At 27.3% G+C, this 16,388-nt stretch overlaps 1 protein-coding gene and 1 long non-coding RNA gene across 4 annotated transcripts in view; one reads left to right on the top strand and one right to left on the bottom strand.

Annotated features, from left to right (window-relative positions):
• Positions 1-16,388, bottom strand: part of LOC124419427 — a 139,282-nt gene that overhangs the window by 4,586 nt on the left and 118,308 nt on the right. The window contains exon 3 of the long non-coding RNA XR_006940584.1: positions 3,473-3,591. This is a non-coding gene — a long non-coding RNA (uncharacterized LOC124419427). The remainder of the gene's footprint in view (positions 1-3,472; positions 3,592-16,388) is intronic.
• Positions 1-16,388, top strand: part of LOC111684542 (acetylcholinesterase) — a 128,101-nt gene that overhangs the window by 88,792 nt on the left and 22,921 nt on the right. For all 3 annotated transcript variants that reach the window (XM_046948826.1, XM_046948827.1, XM_046948828.1), the window contains 3 exons: positions 242-449; positions 4,069-4,211; positions 8,841-8,990. In XM_046948826.1, coding sequence (XP_046804782.1) covers positions 242-449; positions 4,069-4,211; positions 8,841-8,990 — 501 coding nt within the window. The remainder of the gene's footprint in view (positions 1-241; positions 450-4,068; positions 4,212-8,840; positions 8,991-16,388) is intronic.

The following is a 16,388-nucleotide window of genomic DNA, read 5'->3' as shown; positions in this document are numbered from 1 at the left end:
TGTTTTATTGAAAAAAATGTGATAAATTCTGAACTAAATATTCGTGTTAATACAATGTCGTGAATACAACTAAAAACGGAGTTTTTCAATGTTAATGCATGATATCTCAACAACCTGATGTGATGTTGTTGTTCTGATGGTATTTTCAGTCTCTGGGTTAAACATTTGTGAAACTGCGTAATTAACATTTTTATAAATTAATATGATTTTTTTATTCTATTCTATATATGATTTTGATTAGGCTAATCCTCAATCAGTAATGGCCTGCATGCGTGCGGTCGATGCAAAAACAATTTCAGTACAACAATGGAATTCCTATTCGGGTATTTTAAGTTTTCCCTCAGCTCCCACTATAGATGGTGCATTTTTACCCGCTGATCCCATGACACTTATGAAAACAGCTGATATGTCTGGTTATGATATTATGATTGGAAATGTCAAGGATGAGGGTAAGTTTTTTTTTTTTAAATATCTAGTCACTTTAAGGATTAATGTTACATTTTCAATTAAATAAAACAACAAAATTTTAAAATTATATAATTAAGGCATATAAAACTTGCTTAAATAAAAACAAATGTAATTTCTATACCACTTTTCAATTTCAACTAAAAACTCTGGTTTAGCTAAAAATTTCCTTATAATTTCCCTTAAATATATATTTTAAAAAAAATATTAAGGGTCTGGGGATGTCAAGGCACATTTCTATGAACAAAACAACACATTTCTTTTTAAAATAAATAACACCACAACAACAAGGTGAATTCAATTACCAGAAATGGTTCTTGTGTTTTGTGGCTATTGTCTAAAAAAATAACTTATTATTTAACAGCTGTTGTTGTGTTTTAGTTTTCGGTAAGAGTATTTTTGTTTGTAATTTTTGTTTTCTTCTTTTGTCCTTGACACATCTCTTTTTTTTTGTATATTATTGTTGTATTAAAATTATTTTCTTTTTTTCTTTACATTACCCTAAGGATTAATACTTAAATACGAGTACAATCACATGACAATGTTGTTTTTTTGTGTTTGTTTTGTGGTTGTAAACGTAAGTACCAGTTCAATTACTGTTACTGGTTATAGTTTTTACTTCTCATTGTACTAAGTACCAGTGTTGTTAACTTCAGTTAATTTAAGTAAACTTAATTCTATCCTTTCAAAACATCTACAGTTTGTTTTCCTTTTCCTTTACATTTACATATATTTATTTATATTATATTGATAGTATTTATATAATTATATAATTTATACATTATTTCCAGTTACAAACATCTTGTAAAGCCAATAAAGATTGAATATAATTTGCTATAAATATAACATAACACCGTCCGACAAACAGAGAAAAAATTCGCCAGACAAGAACCGGATGATATATGTCTAAAGCTATAAATTTAAAGAAAAAATTTTTTTAGTTTTTTGTCATTTTGTGATACTGTGTTCTTTCAAAAGGCCTTAAAAGTTTTAAAAAGTAAATTTTTCAAAAAAATATTTTAAAATACTTTCACTAATCAAACAATGTCAAATTTGGTGTCAACCCAACAAGAAGAGTTGGGAAATATTTTGTATTATTTTTATTTTATACCGTAAGGATAAAAATCTGTCAAGAATGTATTTTAAAATTCTTATCCTTAAAAATCTATTAAAATTTTCAATATTATTTAAAAAAAAAAAAAAAAAATCCTGACAGAAAAAACTAAAAATAACACAAAATATTTTAGAACTCTTTTTGTTAGCTTGACATAAAATTTGGCATTGTTTGATCAGTAGAAATATTTTAAAATACTTTTTAAAAAATATACTTCTTAAAACATTGAAATCATTTAAAAAGGACTCAGGTTCACGAAATGAAAAACTAACAAAGCAGTTTTTCTTCATTAAGTTTATAGTTTCACACGTATATTATGCGGTTCGTGTCTAATTTTTAGGGCCTTATGCAAAAACGATTAGTAAAGTTTACAATGGTTTACTACACACTTTTCCATATAAAAACAGGTTTTAATAACCATTTTTACCTTAATAATCTTTTTTGCATAAGGCGGTCAGTGTTTTACGTTGTAATATTCGTTATACATTCTATGCAAACATTGTAAAACGAACTTCTTAAAAAAGCACTAAATTGATCACATTTGCTGTGTACGTTAAGTACTACGCTAGTTTACGTTGTTATTATTGTTGTTTTTAAAGCCCTAAGCGTTTTTCTTTTCTTCCACGTGTAAGCTATGTACCGAACAATTTGACATCAAGCTATGTTTATGCTTAAAGTTTGTCATATCTTTTCTGTTTACTATTGTTTTGTTGTTGTTTCTCATTGTTTACAAAATACATATTATTGTTCTTGTGAATCGACCTAGTGCTGAGAACTCTATGTTCGTAACACATACCACCTTTACTATACTGTGAACAATTACAACTACAGCTACTGTGAAATGAAATTGTTATTGTTTCTGTTTAAGCAGTTGTTAACTGATGATTTTATTATTTTTATCATCATTTGTGTTTACACGGTTGACCTCACACAATACTGAAATTGAAATGAATAACTTTATTTGTGCTTTTCTGGTTGCTGTACGCTACACTTGTTTAAAATGTTGAGTTCTTCTAAATAGAAGAGGACAACAAGAAATAAGTAAAAGGTGGGAGCCATTTTAATTTATTATAAAACCATTTGTGCTTAAAGTATACCAATCGGCTCAGAATCAATTTCTACCATCTGTCTGTGTGTCCATGCAAATCAGGTCAGAGTTTTTGAGATAATTTGATGAAATTTGGCACATACTGTTCTTTTGGGTCAAGAACGAATGATAGAGAAAATAGGTGAAATTAGTTCATTATTCCGCCTAACCGTACTCCCCGAAAAGGGCTTTTAAGCTCATAATAACGTCAACAAAAAACTTAGATTTATAGAACTTTAAACGGCACAGATGATTTTTGTTATGAACTTAAATTCCACTACCAAAATGTATGACGACAGACCCATATTTATCTCAACTTTCTATGAACCCCCTTTTAGAAAATCACTTTCTTCGTCAAGAATAAGTAAAGTTCCGGAATTAAGTTAAAAAAGTTTAGTTAGTTAGTTAGTTAAAGGGCAAGTTCCACTTTTACGTTAATGGATAAAACTTCTTATTTATAAAAAAACTTTAATTTCATTTCTTAATAACAATTACCTTCATGGGGATAATTAAAAATATTATATCCACTGCTATTACCACACTTTTCATTTAAAGAGTATAAAAAACAAGTACAAGGTTTTTTTTTTCATCTCTTGACAATAATTAATGACGTGACAGCTCTTTTAAACTTAATTATTTGGACAAATAAAAGCTTATTTTTGTGGTTGAAAAAAGCTTTTGGTTTCTTTCACATATCACATCTATACCAACTTTTTGAGATGACAAAATAATTGTTCGTATTTTTCTCAATTCTAGCGATATAATTTTAATAGATTTTTTTTATATATTTTTCAATTTATGCTTACCTGAAAAAATATTTTTGAACAGAACATCAATGTCGAATATAGCTTCTATTATAGGTAAAAGTTATAAAAGCTTCTCCAAATCGGCTTGTAAGCTTAAATGTTCACAGCATCAGCTGATTCTAAAAATATAATAGAATAAAATAAAATAAAAATATAGTCAATAATTATAGTAATATGATTATGTATACTTTAAATGATGAAAACCAGAAGATTCATTAATTTAAACACACTTGGTCAAGAAATAAAAATGAAATTTTTATATTTGTTAGTGATGTGATATTGATATTATATACGGGAAAACTTAGCTTTTAGTTTTGACTTTAACAACAAAATATTACTACCATATTAAGAATACTGACTTTCAGTTCTAAAGAACAGATTTCTGTTCATTTACTTTGATTTCTGTGTTTCGATTTGATGAAGTACATAAGACGTATACTTAATATATACTCTTACAATAGATAAATAACACTCATACGTACATACTATGTTACACTTCATTAATTTTGATGACAAAACATATTTATTATATACATTATATCCTTCCTTAAATAATTACTTACAATCTATTATTTAATATTTCCTTTTCTTTCCAGGTACATATTTTCTCTTATACGATTTTATTGATTACTTTGATAAAGATGAAGCAACATCATTGCCACGTGATAAATATTTAGAAATTATGAATAATATATTTAATAAGGCCACACAAGCCGAACGGGAGGCCATTATATTTCAGGTAAATTTTATTTTAACAAATTTTAAATCTCATATAAAACTGAAAATACCAACTTTAAGGTTAACGTTCGTTTTCAACAGTAACATATACATATACGAAAATAAATATTTAATAGATCCCTTATTGTTGTATGACAATGATATTGATTAAAAACCCATAAAAAGTAGTTGGGTTTATTTATAGAACAGTATATAAATTGTATATCAGAAATTAAAAAAAAGAGAAGTCAAAAGCCTGAACACCAGAAATAAATTGCAACAGCTAAAATTTACAATACCCACGTTTCTCATAAATAAAACAATATACATTCTCACACACTTATATATAAATGTTTGTATATTAAAGCATTTTAGAGAATTGTATACGTTTTTTATTGTTGCAAAATTGTTATTTTGCAAATAATTTTTTTACTATATGTAGACTTATGCACTTTATTTTATTGTTGTGTGTCCTTTTTTAAGTTAATAGCTTTTTTTGCTAGAGGCTTGTTACTAGATTAAAAATTTTCTGTATTTTATAAATGTTTATTTTAATATACAGTACAAGAAATTAAAGTACAGTACAAAATTAAGAAAAACCACAGAAGAGTATTTTGTTTTTCTTAACATATTCCTAAATATCTACATATATTTATTATACCCTCCACCCATTTTTCTTTATCTACTTAATTGTATAATAATAGTCTAGACTGGACAAATAATATAAATTATGTGATTATCAAAATGTGGACTTATATATATGGTCTTTGTTCCATTACACTCTTCTTAAAAATTTTGCCAAATTATTTTATTATTGCATTCTTTAAAAAAGTTATTGTAAATTCATTTTATCAATATTATATTTAAAAAAAAAAATACTAGAATTTGTTTTACATTTGGCATAAGTCTTATTTTAAGTAATTATTAAAAACTTCCTAAAATACTCAATGGTTGTCGAGCACTTAAAAAGGAATCTAACAGTACTTAATGTAAAGTTAAAATCTTCAACAATACATTTAATTTTATATTGCAATACCCATTAGTTTATATAAGTTTTTATTTATCAAATTGTTTTTTTATATATTCTATAGTTTCCTATTTATTTTATTTCATATCATTCTTACAGTTTGAATTTATTGCTTCCGTCACTGACACTTAATTTTTATCGAAATATAAAAATGTTCATGCTTGACAGTAAAAAAAAATTAAATCTCATGTGATTTTAACAATAGTTTATGTCATAATTCTGAACAGAACCCACTCAAACATGCATATGAAAAGAAATATTGGAAACGGATTTGATTTAGGGATTTTCATAAGCTGTTAATATATGCTTATTCACAGTTACACGCTTTATGTGAGAATCGCTCTATAGTTTAATAACTGTATATCCACAGTTTTAGATAGTATTACAGGCATGCGGGGGAAAAATGAAAATTTAATTCTAATTCTGTTTTGTTCTAGTACTGTTCTAGTTCTGTTCTAGTTCTGTTCTAGTTCTGTTCTAGTTCTGTTCTAGTTCTGTTCTAGTTCTGTTCTAGTTCTGTTCTAGTTCTGTTCTAGTTCTGTTCTAGTTCTGTTCTAGTTCTGTTCTAGTTCTGTTCTAGTTCTGTTCTAGTTCTGTTCTAGTTCTGTTCTAGTTCTGTTCTAGTTCTGTTCTGTTCTAGTTCTGTTCTAGTTCTGTTCTAGTTCTGTTCTAGTTTTGTTCTATTTCTATAGAAACGTAAGACAACACTATGTTATTGTACGTACGTATGTATATACTTTGACAACGGATGTTCTCTTCTAATTCTGTTCTAGTAATGTTCATAGGGGAAGCTGTGTATGTATGTGGAAATTTGCATAAAATTCCGCGCGAAACCCTTGTTTTTTCAGTTATAAATAATATTGTGGGTATACAACTAATATTGTAATGTGTTACAAATTTATTATATTGATGAAGCTTTTACAAACCTGAAGAAATATTTCAAACCTTTACAATGACGAAAATGACTCTTGAATTGTTATGGCCATTTTATAATTGAGTTTTTTTGTTGTCCTATAAATAACTTACAACATAGTTTTATCCTGTAAGTGGGCAATACCAAAAATATATTTAACAGTAACAATTTAAAGAATATGCATATGTATTGCGAATAAAGAGATCCTTAAGGCTTGTGCATAAACATGAATTTTTATAAACTAACGGCATATTGCGTTTTTACATGGACAAAACTAATTTATTTCAATATGAAAAAATGGTTTTGGATTCGTAATTAAATATCAAAGACACATCAATGGCAATGATCGCTAGAGGATTTTAAAGTGAATTGAATTTGTACACAAATACTGTTACTGGTACTTTATATATTATGTACATATATCATATCATTTTAAAAATTTTGTTGTATCACCAACACACAGCAAGATGATAATAGTGTAGGATAAAAAATCATCAATATATTTACCATGAAAAAAAATGATAACGGGAATGAAACAGGCAGAAATATTTTAATTTAACATGACATTGAAAATTACACATCAATCGTTATTGGCATTTTATTATTGAGTGGTTTTTTGGTCGTTTATTTAATTTGCAACATATTATTTGACATATTAAAGCCTGGAAGCAGGCAATACAAATAAAGTAAATTTTTTTTCAGGAAAAAACTACGCATTTTGTTCTTCCCTTAGTACATAATCTTGAATATTGACCTTGACCATTAATAGCTATGAAACAAATTCATTACAATATTAAATAAAATATAGTGTTGGATTCGTAATAAAAAAACTTTCATACAAATATCGATGACAAACATTTGTTTTTTAAAATTCAACTGAATTATTAAACAAAAAATGCTAGTTTTGAAGAAAAATTTCTTTTAATACTTTACATTAATTCCACCCTATAGTATACCAATCCGCTATGTCCCTCTTTCCGTTCGCTTCAGGTCAAAATTTTCTAGATTATTTTATGAAATTTGCAAATACTTTTCTCCTAGTACATGGATGAAATGTATTGAATATTATTAAAATCGGTTTATTATTTCAACAAGCCTCCATACAACGTACCCCCGTACCCCTTGTAATTTTAATTGAGCAATTACCAATTTCAGTTAAATTACAATCCAGACATCACTTATTACAAATTACTTGTAATTATAAGTAAACGAATTTACAATTACAAGTAATTGTAATAGGCAAAACTTCAATTACAATTCAAAGTAATTGTAATTGACCATATAATGAATTTCCTTTCGTAATCATTAGCCACCATGCCTGAAACTCTTCACTTTAATTACAATTACAAATAATTCAATTACAAATAAATGTAATTGTAGTTGGCAAAGCTGCAATTGCAGATGAAAGCACGTCTGAAGGATAGCGACGTCCAACTATACTTGAGAAACTAGTTTTCTGGTAAAATCCTCGAAGATTTTGTCTTGATGTCAACATTTGCTGAGCTGATCACAGGTTCTTGAGGATGATGAGGTTCTTATGATTTTTATACTTAATTTTTATTTTTTTTACAACGAAAATATATAAATACTATTTTTTAGAATGTTGAATCTGAGTAGAACAAGAATAAATTTTTTAAATTTACCAAACACCTCCAAAATTTCGAGATAAGGGTAAAAAACGAGTTACATAGTAGAATCTCATCTGATTTTAAGTTTCTAAATGGATTTAGAAAGCAGGAGCTGTGGCCTTTAGTGTGCCTTATTAATACCCATGCAAAGTTTTCTTTCGAAAATTACTTTAATTTTATAATTATCTTAATTATATTAACATTACGATTAAATTTAGCATAAATTATTTTTATATAAACATAAATCCAACCACCAAATTTTATGAATTTTTATCGGTCCACATTTAACGCTATCCCCCATATAAATCATAATTCAGAAAATTAGTTTTTGAACAAATATGTAGTAAGAAAAATATCATTTGAAGAAGTGTAAATTAAAGAGTTTGAAATATAAATCAAATGGGCAATATTATAAAAAAGAACATTTAAAAGTAAATAATAACTTTATTGAAACTACATACATATGCACTGCAACCATCAATTATTTTATTAATTTTTTTTCTATAAATGAGCGTTTTTTTTAATAATATTCAAATAATTGCAACCAATTATTCACAAATCAGACACATATGCAATTTTTTTGTATAGTAATAAAATAGTTATTATGGTTAATTTCTTTTATGTGTTTAATAAATTTTTAAATTGTTCAATTAAAGTGAATAAATAAAATTTACATAAAAAAATTCACTATAAGGGAATAAACTAATTTAAATTTAATAGAAAAATTATATTGGTTAGTTAATTTTATCATGAATTTTTTTTCAGGTAACTCTGTATGTATGTACATTAGAGAGTCCCTAGAATTAAAGAAAAAAAATTATATACTTTTTGAATTGGCTCAAAAAAAATCCCAATTTAATTAAAATTTTATAAAAAACGAATTAAGACGCAATGAAAAAAATACTCAATTGTGAATAAAAACAGATTAAAGTAAAAAACAGTATGACAATTAATTAATTTACCTTAACAGACACATAAACAAATAGCTTAACATAAATTACAACAGCCAACACTTAAAACGTATTTAATCTCAAGATTTATTCATTATATTTTTAACTTTTTCACTTTTAATTCATTATACAGTATACCAGCTGGGAAGGTAATCCAGGATATCAAAATCAACAGCAAATTGGTAGAGCTGTAGGAGATCACTTCTTTACCTGCCCCACAAATGAGTATGCACAGGCATTAGCTGAACGAGGTGCACAAGTACATTACTATTACTTTACACATGTAAGTATTAAAGTGGTTGAATTCATTTGAAGACAGTGTAAGTGGAGAGTAAATACACATATTTTTATATGAAATTAATGTAAATTTATTTAAATGAAAACGGTAGTTTAAAACTCTATTTGGAAACATTTTTATATTTTTGGTTAAAAATGTATGAACATCATTGTTAAATTATGTTTACTTATTTCATGAGCATACTGTGTTTCAGTGAAGGCATACATACATATGTATATACATCCAACATACAGTATAAATAGCAGTTATTTTTGTAAGTGTGTAAACAAAATGTTTCCTGTTATAATTTCGTAACTGTAAATTACTGGTGATGGCTGCATATTACGAATGTATGTACGTTTTTGAACACTTTCGAAATATGTATTTATAATTTAACTTAAATGTATTTTAAAAAATGGGTTGTTTTTTTAAGTTATAAATGCTTAAAATTAAATAAAAGTTATAAGGTCTGCGAAACTAGTTTTATACAAAAAATCGTCAGTTTCAGATCAGCTTTTCCTTTAGAAAAGTTGGTAGAGTTTGAGCAAGTTTTTGAAGCAAGAATGTCGAATTGCTTTATGTGAACATCTCTCGACTTAGACTATCTACGATGGTCTTTTTAACTACTGGGTATGTTTCTGTAAGGACTCACCACCACCCCATTGTGCTTCTTACACCCAAGTAACCCTGGACACTTTATAAAATAAAAATAGAAATAAAAATATACTAAAAATGATATCTCCCTAATGCATATAAATGCTATAAACCATAAGTATATAAAGAGTGTATGTACGTACATATACATACATAACAGTTTATTTAATGATGTTGCCAGTTTTGCCTATTAAACATGATGACGTTGCTGTTGTGAATACTTTTTTTTAAAGGTCAATATACACATACATATATTTTTCTTACTAATATATGTATTTTTGTACATGTATGCATGTTTGAAACTCTAAATATGTTTGTATAAAATTAATTAAAATTTTATTTTAACTTAACACTTTATGTCCTTGTTCGAATTTGTTTCTTCTGTATAAATATGCAGATGTATATATATGTGTATTTACTGGTAATAACATATATTTACCTATTTGTGTAAGTTTTGTTATCATTAAATTTATACACTACAATAATCATTATATTTACAACGATACTTAGTATTTGTTAAAATATATTTTTATACATATTTACTAGTGTAAATATGTTAAAACGATATGTTTTTTTGTGTGTAAATACTATGTAAATATGCAAACATATGTATGTATGTATGTCCTAAAAGTAAAGGGAAAACTGTGACCGCGACAAAACCAAATGATCATTCGTATGTATGTTAAGTAATTTTCTTTAATTATAAAACAAATAATTAAAAATCAGCATTAAACTATTTTTTTTTTATAAGGCCTGTTACATTAAATTGTTGATAAAATGTTGCAAATATATTCATATTTTTTACGTTTATAAGTTTCTCTTTCTTTAAAAAAGGGAAACAGCAGCCCTTTCTTTTAAAATATTCTCTTTGTACATGAAACTTTCCACTATATTACAATAAAATGTTATTCTTGAGTTTTTTCTTTTCTTTTGTAGTTTGATTCAATTCTAAACTATTTAACAGAGAAAGCCCCTTAAGCAAATTTCTTATTAAAGCTATAGAATTCCTCACATATATGTATATGTTTGTTATTTTATTCCTTTGAGCACTTTAATGATTACAACAACAACAGAAAAAGAAGAAAGAAACTAAAACAACATCAGCAAGAGAAGAAAGAGAATTCTTGGAAATAAACACTATAATAGAAATATAAAAGTTAAAAGCATTTTGTGTTGTTCTATCAAAAAGTCACCATGAAAAAAAAAAATACTATCCAAACTTCCCTTTTCTCTCTCTTTGATAGCTGAACCACCTCTACCATCTTTTGCATTTTTAATGAATTAAAAGACTCCATCTATTCACATCATCAACAACAACAGCAAATAGAAATAGATGTTATAGCAATAAACAGATAAACAAGAAAAGAAAAAAAATATGGCAAAAATAAATCGTAACTTTAACATATGGTCGCATTTGAATTTGATATGATATTTACGTAGAGAGGGAGACGTATACAGGAAAGAAAAAACCTTTATATTAAGTAGTCTAACACATAAACATTTGCTTTATATGAACATACATATACATATGTACAATATTCATACATATGTTTATTAGATAATAAGTCAATCTTAAAAACGTTCTAAAAATTCTGAATTCTGCATTTTTCTATAGAGCAGCTTCAGAGTCTGAGTGACTTTTTCTATAGAAAAGACTCTGACAACTTTTTTGTTGTTAGTGTCTGAGCAACTTTTTCTATAGAAAAGTTGTTAGTGTCTGAGCAACTTTTTCTACAGAAAAGCTGTATGTGTCTGAGCAACTTTTTCTATAGAAAATCTGTCAGTGTCTGAGCAACTTTTTCTATAGAAAAGTTGTCAGTGTATGAGCAACTTTTTCTATAGAAAAGTTGTCAGTGTCTTAGCAACTTTTTCTATAGAAAAGTTGTCAGTGTCTTAGCAACTTTTTCTATAGAAAAGCTGTATGTGTCTGAGCAACTTTTTCTATAGAAAAGCTGTCAGTGTCTGAGCAACTTTTTCTATAGAAAAGTTGTCAGTGTCTTAGCAACTTTTTCTATAGAAAAGTTTTCAGTATCTGACCAACTTTTTATGTAGAAAAGTTGTCAGTATCTGAGCAACTTTGTCAGTGTTTGAGTTACTATTTCTCAGAAAAATTTGTCGTGTATGAGGAACTTTTTCTATAGAAAAGTTGTCAGTGTCTAAGCAACTTTTTCTATAGAAAAGTTGTCAGTGTCTAAGCAACTTTTTCTATAGAAAAGTTGTCAGTGTCTAAGCAACTTTTTCTATAGAAAAGTTCTCAGTGTCTGAGCAACTTTTTTTTATGGAAATGTTGTCAGTATATGAGCAACTTTTTTTTATAGAAATGTTGTCAGTATCTGAGCAACTTTGTCAGTGTTTGAGTTACTATTTTCTATTGAAAAATTGTCCATATCTGAGCAACTATTTTTGTGAAAAGATAAATTTTTCTATAGCAAAGTTAATACATTCTGTAAACAATTTTGAATTTAATAAACTTTTCATCCTGGTCTCACATAACAAATGAAAACACAAACAAATGTCCTTAATTTCCTTATATATACATATGTATGTGCATTTATACAGCATCAACACAAATGCGACAAGAGAATACGATTTACACTAAAGAAAAAGTTAGATTTAAATAAAAAACCGACTAAACTTAATATAAATGGGGAAAAAATAGAATTTTTTATATGATGTGTACTCACAAATACAATTGCATGTATAATTGTACATTAGGGTAGCCCTTTTGAAGATAATAAAAAGGTTTCTGTAAATATATTCTTTAAATGATGTTGTCTTGCAATTAAGTTAAGGAAATCGAAATATTAGTTTGTCTATATTCGAAATAGACCAAATTATTTATTAAAATGATGATTTTTCAATTCAAAATTAAAACATTACAAATATTTGGTTTTATTATCTATATGTATGTATGTATGTTACCATAAGTAAAGCAAATAGTGAAATTTTTTTTAAAATTTATTTGTTAGTTTATTTCATTATATTTTTGTAACACATCTGATAGAATTTGTCATAAAAAGTTTTAGTTTTTTGGTATTTTTTTTTTTTTTTGGAACAAAAGTATATTAGTTTAACCACGAGCAATTTTAGCCAAAAACGGATTTGTTTAATTTAAATGGAAAAAAATCTAAAACAAACATTTGTCAATAGCAAAACTAATATACAGAAAAATCAAAAGTTGTCATATGTTGTTAAAATTTTTTTATCCATGAGAGATTAAAAACTTTTGCGTTGTAGAGGAATTATGATAATAATTTTTAGAAATTAGAAATAAAATAAATTTTAAAAAAAATATATAGAAAATGTATACAGAATTTAATTTCAGCATAACTTAACTTCAAACTAAATGTGTTTTTCTCAAGAGCCTTTTTTTTTACTAGAAAATCATACAAAAGTAACTAAATAGTTAAAAAAAGAAAATTCACACATATTTTACACTCTTCGAGAAAATTAACTTTTCGCTATAACTCAAACTTGTGTCAGTTGTACTAGAGAATAAAATAAGAAAAAAAGGCAAAGAAAAAAACTTTTTGTTGAAAAGAAAAACATTAAAATCAGCTAAAAGTAGTTTACTACTTTCCACACATAAACAAAAAAAACGAAACGTTTTCACTAGAGATGATAGTATGCCGTTGAAGAAGAAGGTTTTACTACTTTTTAGTTTTCCTTTAAGTACGCGCCATTAACTATAATAATGATGGCGTTGCTGACGATGCTTTAACCCTGCCTTTAGGGAACACGTGAAAAAAAATACTCTATTATATGCAACTTATACAGTTGCAGGCATAGTGTTGTACAAGTTTATTAGGCCGGCTGCATTTTACAAAAATCTATACAATATTTTTAACAAAAAAGTAAAAAAAACTAAAAACAAGTAAGAATCTATAGTCGGGCTGTACCAAAACAATGAGGTTTATTTTTAATAATACCTTTCAATTATTTTTGCTTTAATTTCTATTTGTGTATATTCATTTTCTGATAGGGTCTAGGGTCAAATGAAGCCTATTCAAACTTGCACAAAAACAAGTTGTGATCATTTTGCTAGAATTACTTAAACATTTAACATAAATATGGACTCAAAAGCACAATTTGCGGGGGTTCCATTTGAGCCATAAGAAACGTTTGTGTCAAGTTTCATCGTTATCTTGAAAATTGCGACCTGTAGTTCGATCACAAGGTTAAGATAGACAGACGGACAAACATAGCTAAATTGATTCAGAAAATGATTCTGAGCCGATTAAGCGAATTTGGCTGATTTTAAATTGGAAACTTCTTGCAAACATGTCTGACAGAATTAATAAAGATTTTGATCTCGAAGATATCTGTGGCACACAGACGGACGGACACACGGGCACATCTTAATCGAGTAAAGAGGTTACACTTTATTAATATCATTTTAAGTTTCAACTAAAATAACGCCATCCTTATTATTCATGTTCAAAAACATACAATGAACTTAAGTTTTGTACAATCTTATTTAAATGCCCCCAAACAATGCAATATTTTGCTTTTAGATTTTTTAGCTGTTTTTTTTTCTCTCTCATAAATACTTGTAACTTGTAGTTTAACAATAGCAATATATAAGTTTGTATGAATGGATACATTGTTTTATATAGCATGATGCATGTGCTTACACTTACTTTGTGGGAGAAAACACTGAAAACCCTGCTAAATAAAAAGTGGAAAATATTTAAGTAGCGTTAGTTTCTAAAAAAAAAATAACGTATAATGAAGGGGCCATATCTATTCGTTTAATGAAAACTATTTTGCTGCTGTTGCAACAACTACAACTATCATGTCATATAGTCATGTTGTTGATAATTTATGCCCTCAACTTATTTAAACTATAAATTAAAATAAGATGCATATGTTTTATTGTGTTGGCACGTTTCAAGTGTTTTTTCACATTAAATTTGTTGAGGTAGAAATATGAAAAGTTTTGGGTGAAAAAAATTCATAAAAATGTTAAAATTAATTTGGAAAAAAACAAAACGTTTAATAAGATATAAATTTTGAATATGGAAATTGTACCATTGTACTATTTAAAAAAAAACCTACAACACAAGGTCATGTTTCTTAGATAAACGACCCTCATCTTGATGTATATATCCTGGGGTATAGAGGTACTACCACTACCTCTAGACTGCCGGGCCTATAAACTAATGATGTCACTTTACTCCTCGGACTTTCCCTCGTACGATTTTACATAGGGTCGAACCGAGAAAAGTGACTGTGGGACTAAGCTTTGGAAATGAGTTTGTGTTTGCAACTGCCGGTCCATACTAGGAAACTTTTTTTGGGAAACTTTTGATTTTGCGTGAGAGTTTCCCGTACTCGGAAAGTTGTTTTGTTCTTCTTCTTATTCGTACAACAACAAATCAATGCAATTAATATGTAGTTTCTGAAACAAAAGTTTCTATGTGTGGACATTAGGGAAACTTCAAAAGAGAATTAAGACAAAGTTTCTCAACAAAAGTTTCCTAGTGTAGACCGGGTCGAAGGATGCATGAAAGGGTACACGGGTCTGTGCTGTGTTAAAAGATAATGGGTGATACCATTGAATTTTCCTTCCTCTTCCAGATATGTTCAGAGAAAACTCTGTTCATACCAGATTTACCACAATGTGTTCGCTGTGAGTAAGAACAATTCTTCGGTTTATTCAGTCTACCGATTACGTCTTAAGGTGCCGACATAGGCCATTCCATCTGAGAGCAACCGACATTAAAGTCTTTTTTATTGAAGATTTTTATAAATAAAAATCAATAATTACAAATAAATCTCAAATCCACTTTAAAATTTTTTTCTATGAAAAGTAACATACATAAATAATTACACTTTCCAACGGAATAGAATACTGTGGAAGGTCTGTTAATTTCAAAATTATATTGTAAGAGAAAATTATAAATTAACCCTATCATGTACGAAAAAAAATACTTGTCGAATTTTTTTACTTCCTTTTTGTTTTTTTGACATAATTAATAGATATATACTCAATAAATAACATTATTACAAACAACATAAACAATGTTTTTTTGACCAAGTTAATAATACAGCACAAAAAAGGTCACATGTAACCTTGACCATAATTGTAAAAACAGTAATAAAATATTTATATTATTGTGTAATAGTGTTTGCAGTTGTATTTATATATGTATATTCTAGTATATACATATATAGATATAGGCTTGTATTTGTGTCTAACATGCCCACTTTTAGCGAAGCCACAGCAATAATGTCTTGGACAAGTTATTACAATAACAAAAACAATTAAAAATAATAACATAAACAATACACGCACAATTTAATAAAAATTTATACACGTTATCAAACAAAAACTCTATTGCTTATACGTTTGTAGGCAACGATGTCGTCGAGAGTGGTCGACAACAATTGTTTACCACCACCACTATCGTCAACACAATCACAAACGAAATGAGACCAATGCCACGTTTATTGTTGTGACCCATTAATTTATCACCTATAATTATTTTATTGTGTTGTTTTAGTTTGGTTTGGTCAGGTTTGTTAAAGTTCAAAAAATTCCAAGTTAAATCTTAACAAGTAAATTGAAAATGAATACAACTAAAACCAAATTTAAACTCATTTAAAACTAACTACTCTATTCATTCAAGTCACTTCAAACCTTTAATTACTTGTTTTTTTTTGTTGCTCTTTCTACTTGTATTTAATTTGTTCTTCTTTTTTAGGTCGGTAACAAATTTAAATTTGCATTTCATTTCAGTTCAATTC

Source organism: Lucilia cuprina, chromosome 4, assembly GCF_022045245.1.
Source record: "Lucilia cuprina isolate Lc7/37 chromosome 4, ASM2204524v1, whole genome shotgun sequence".
Taxonomy (NCBI): Eukaryota; Metazoa; Arthropoda; class Insecta; order Diptera; family Calliphoridae; genus Lucilia; species Lucilia cuprina.
The sequence above is the reverse complement of the archived record's forward strand: the minus strand, read 5'-3'. Positions and strand labels throughout refer to the sequence as shown.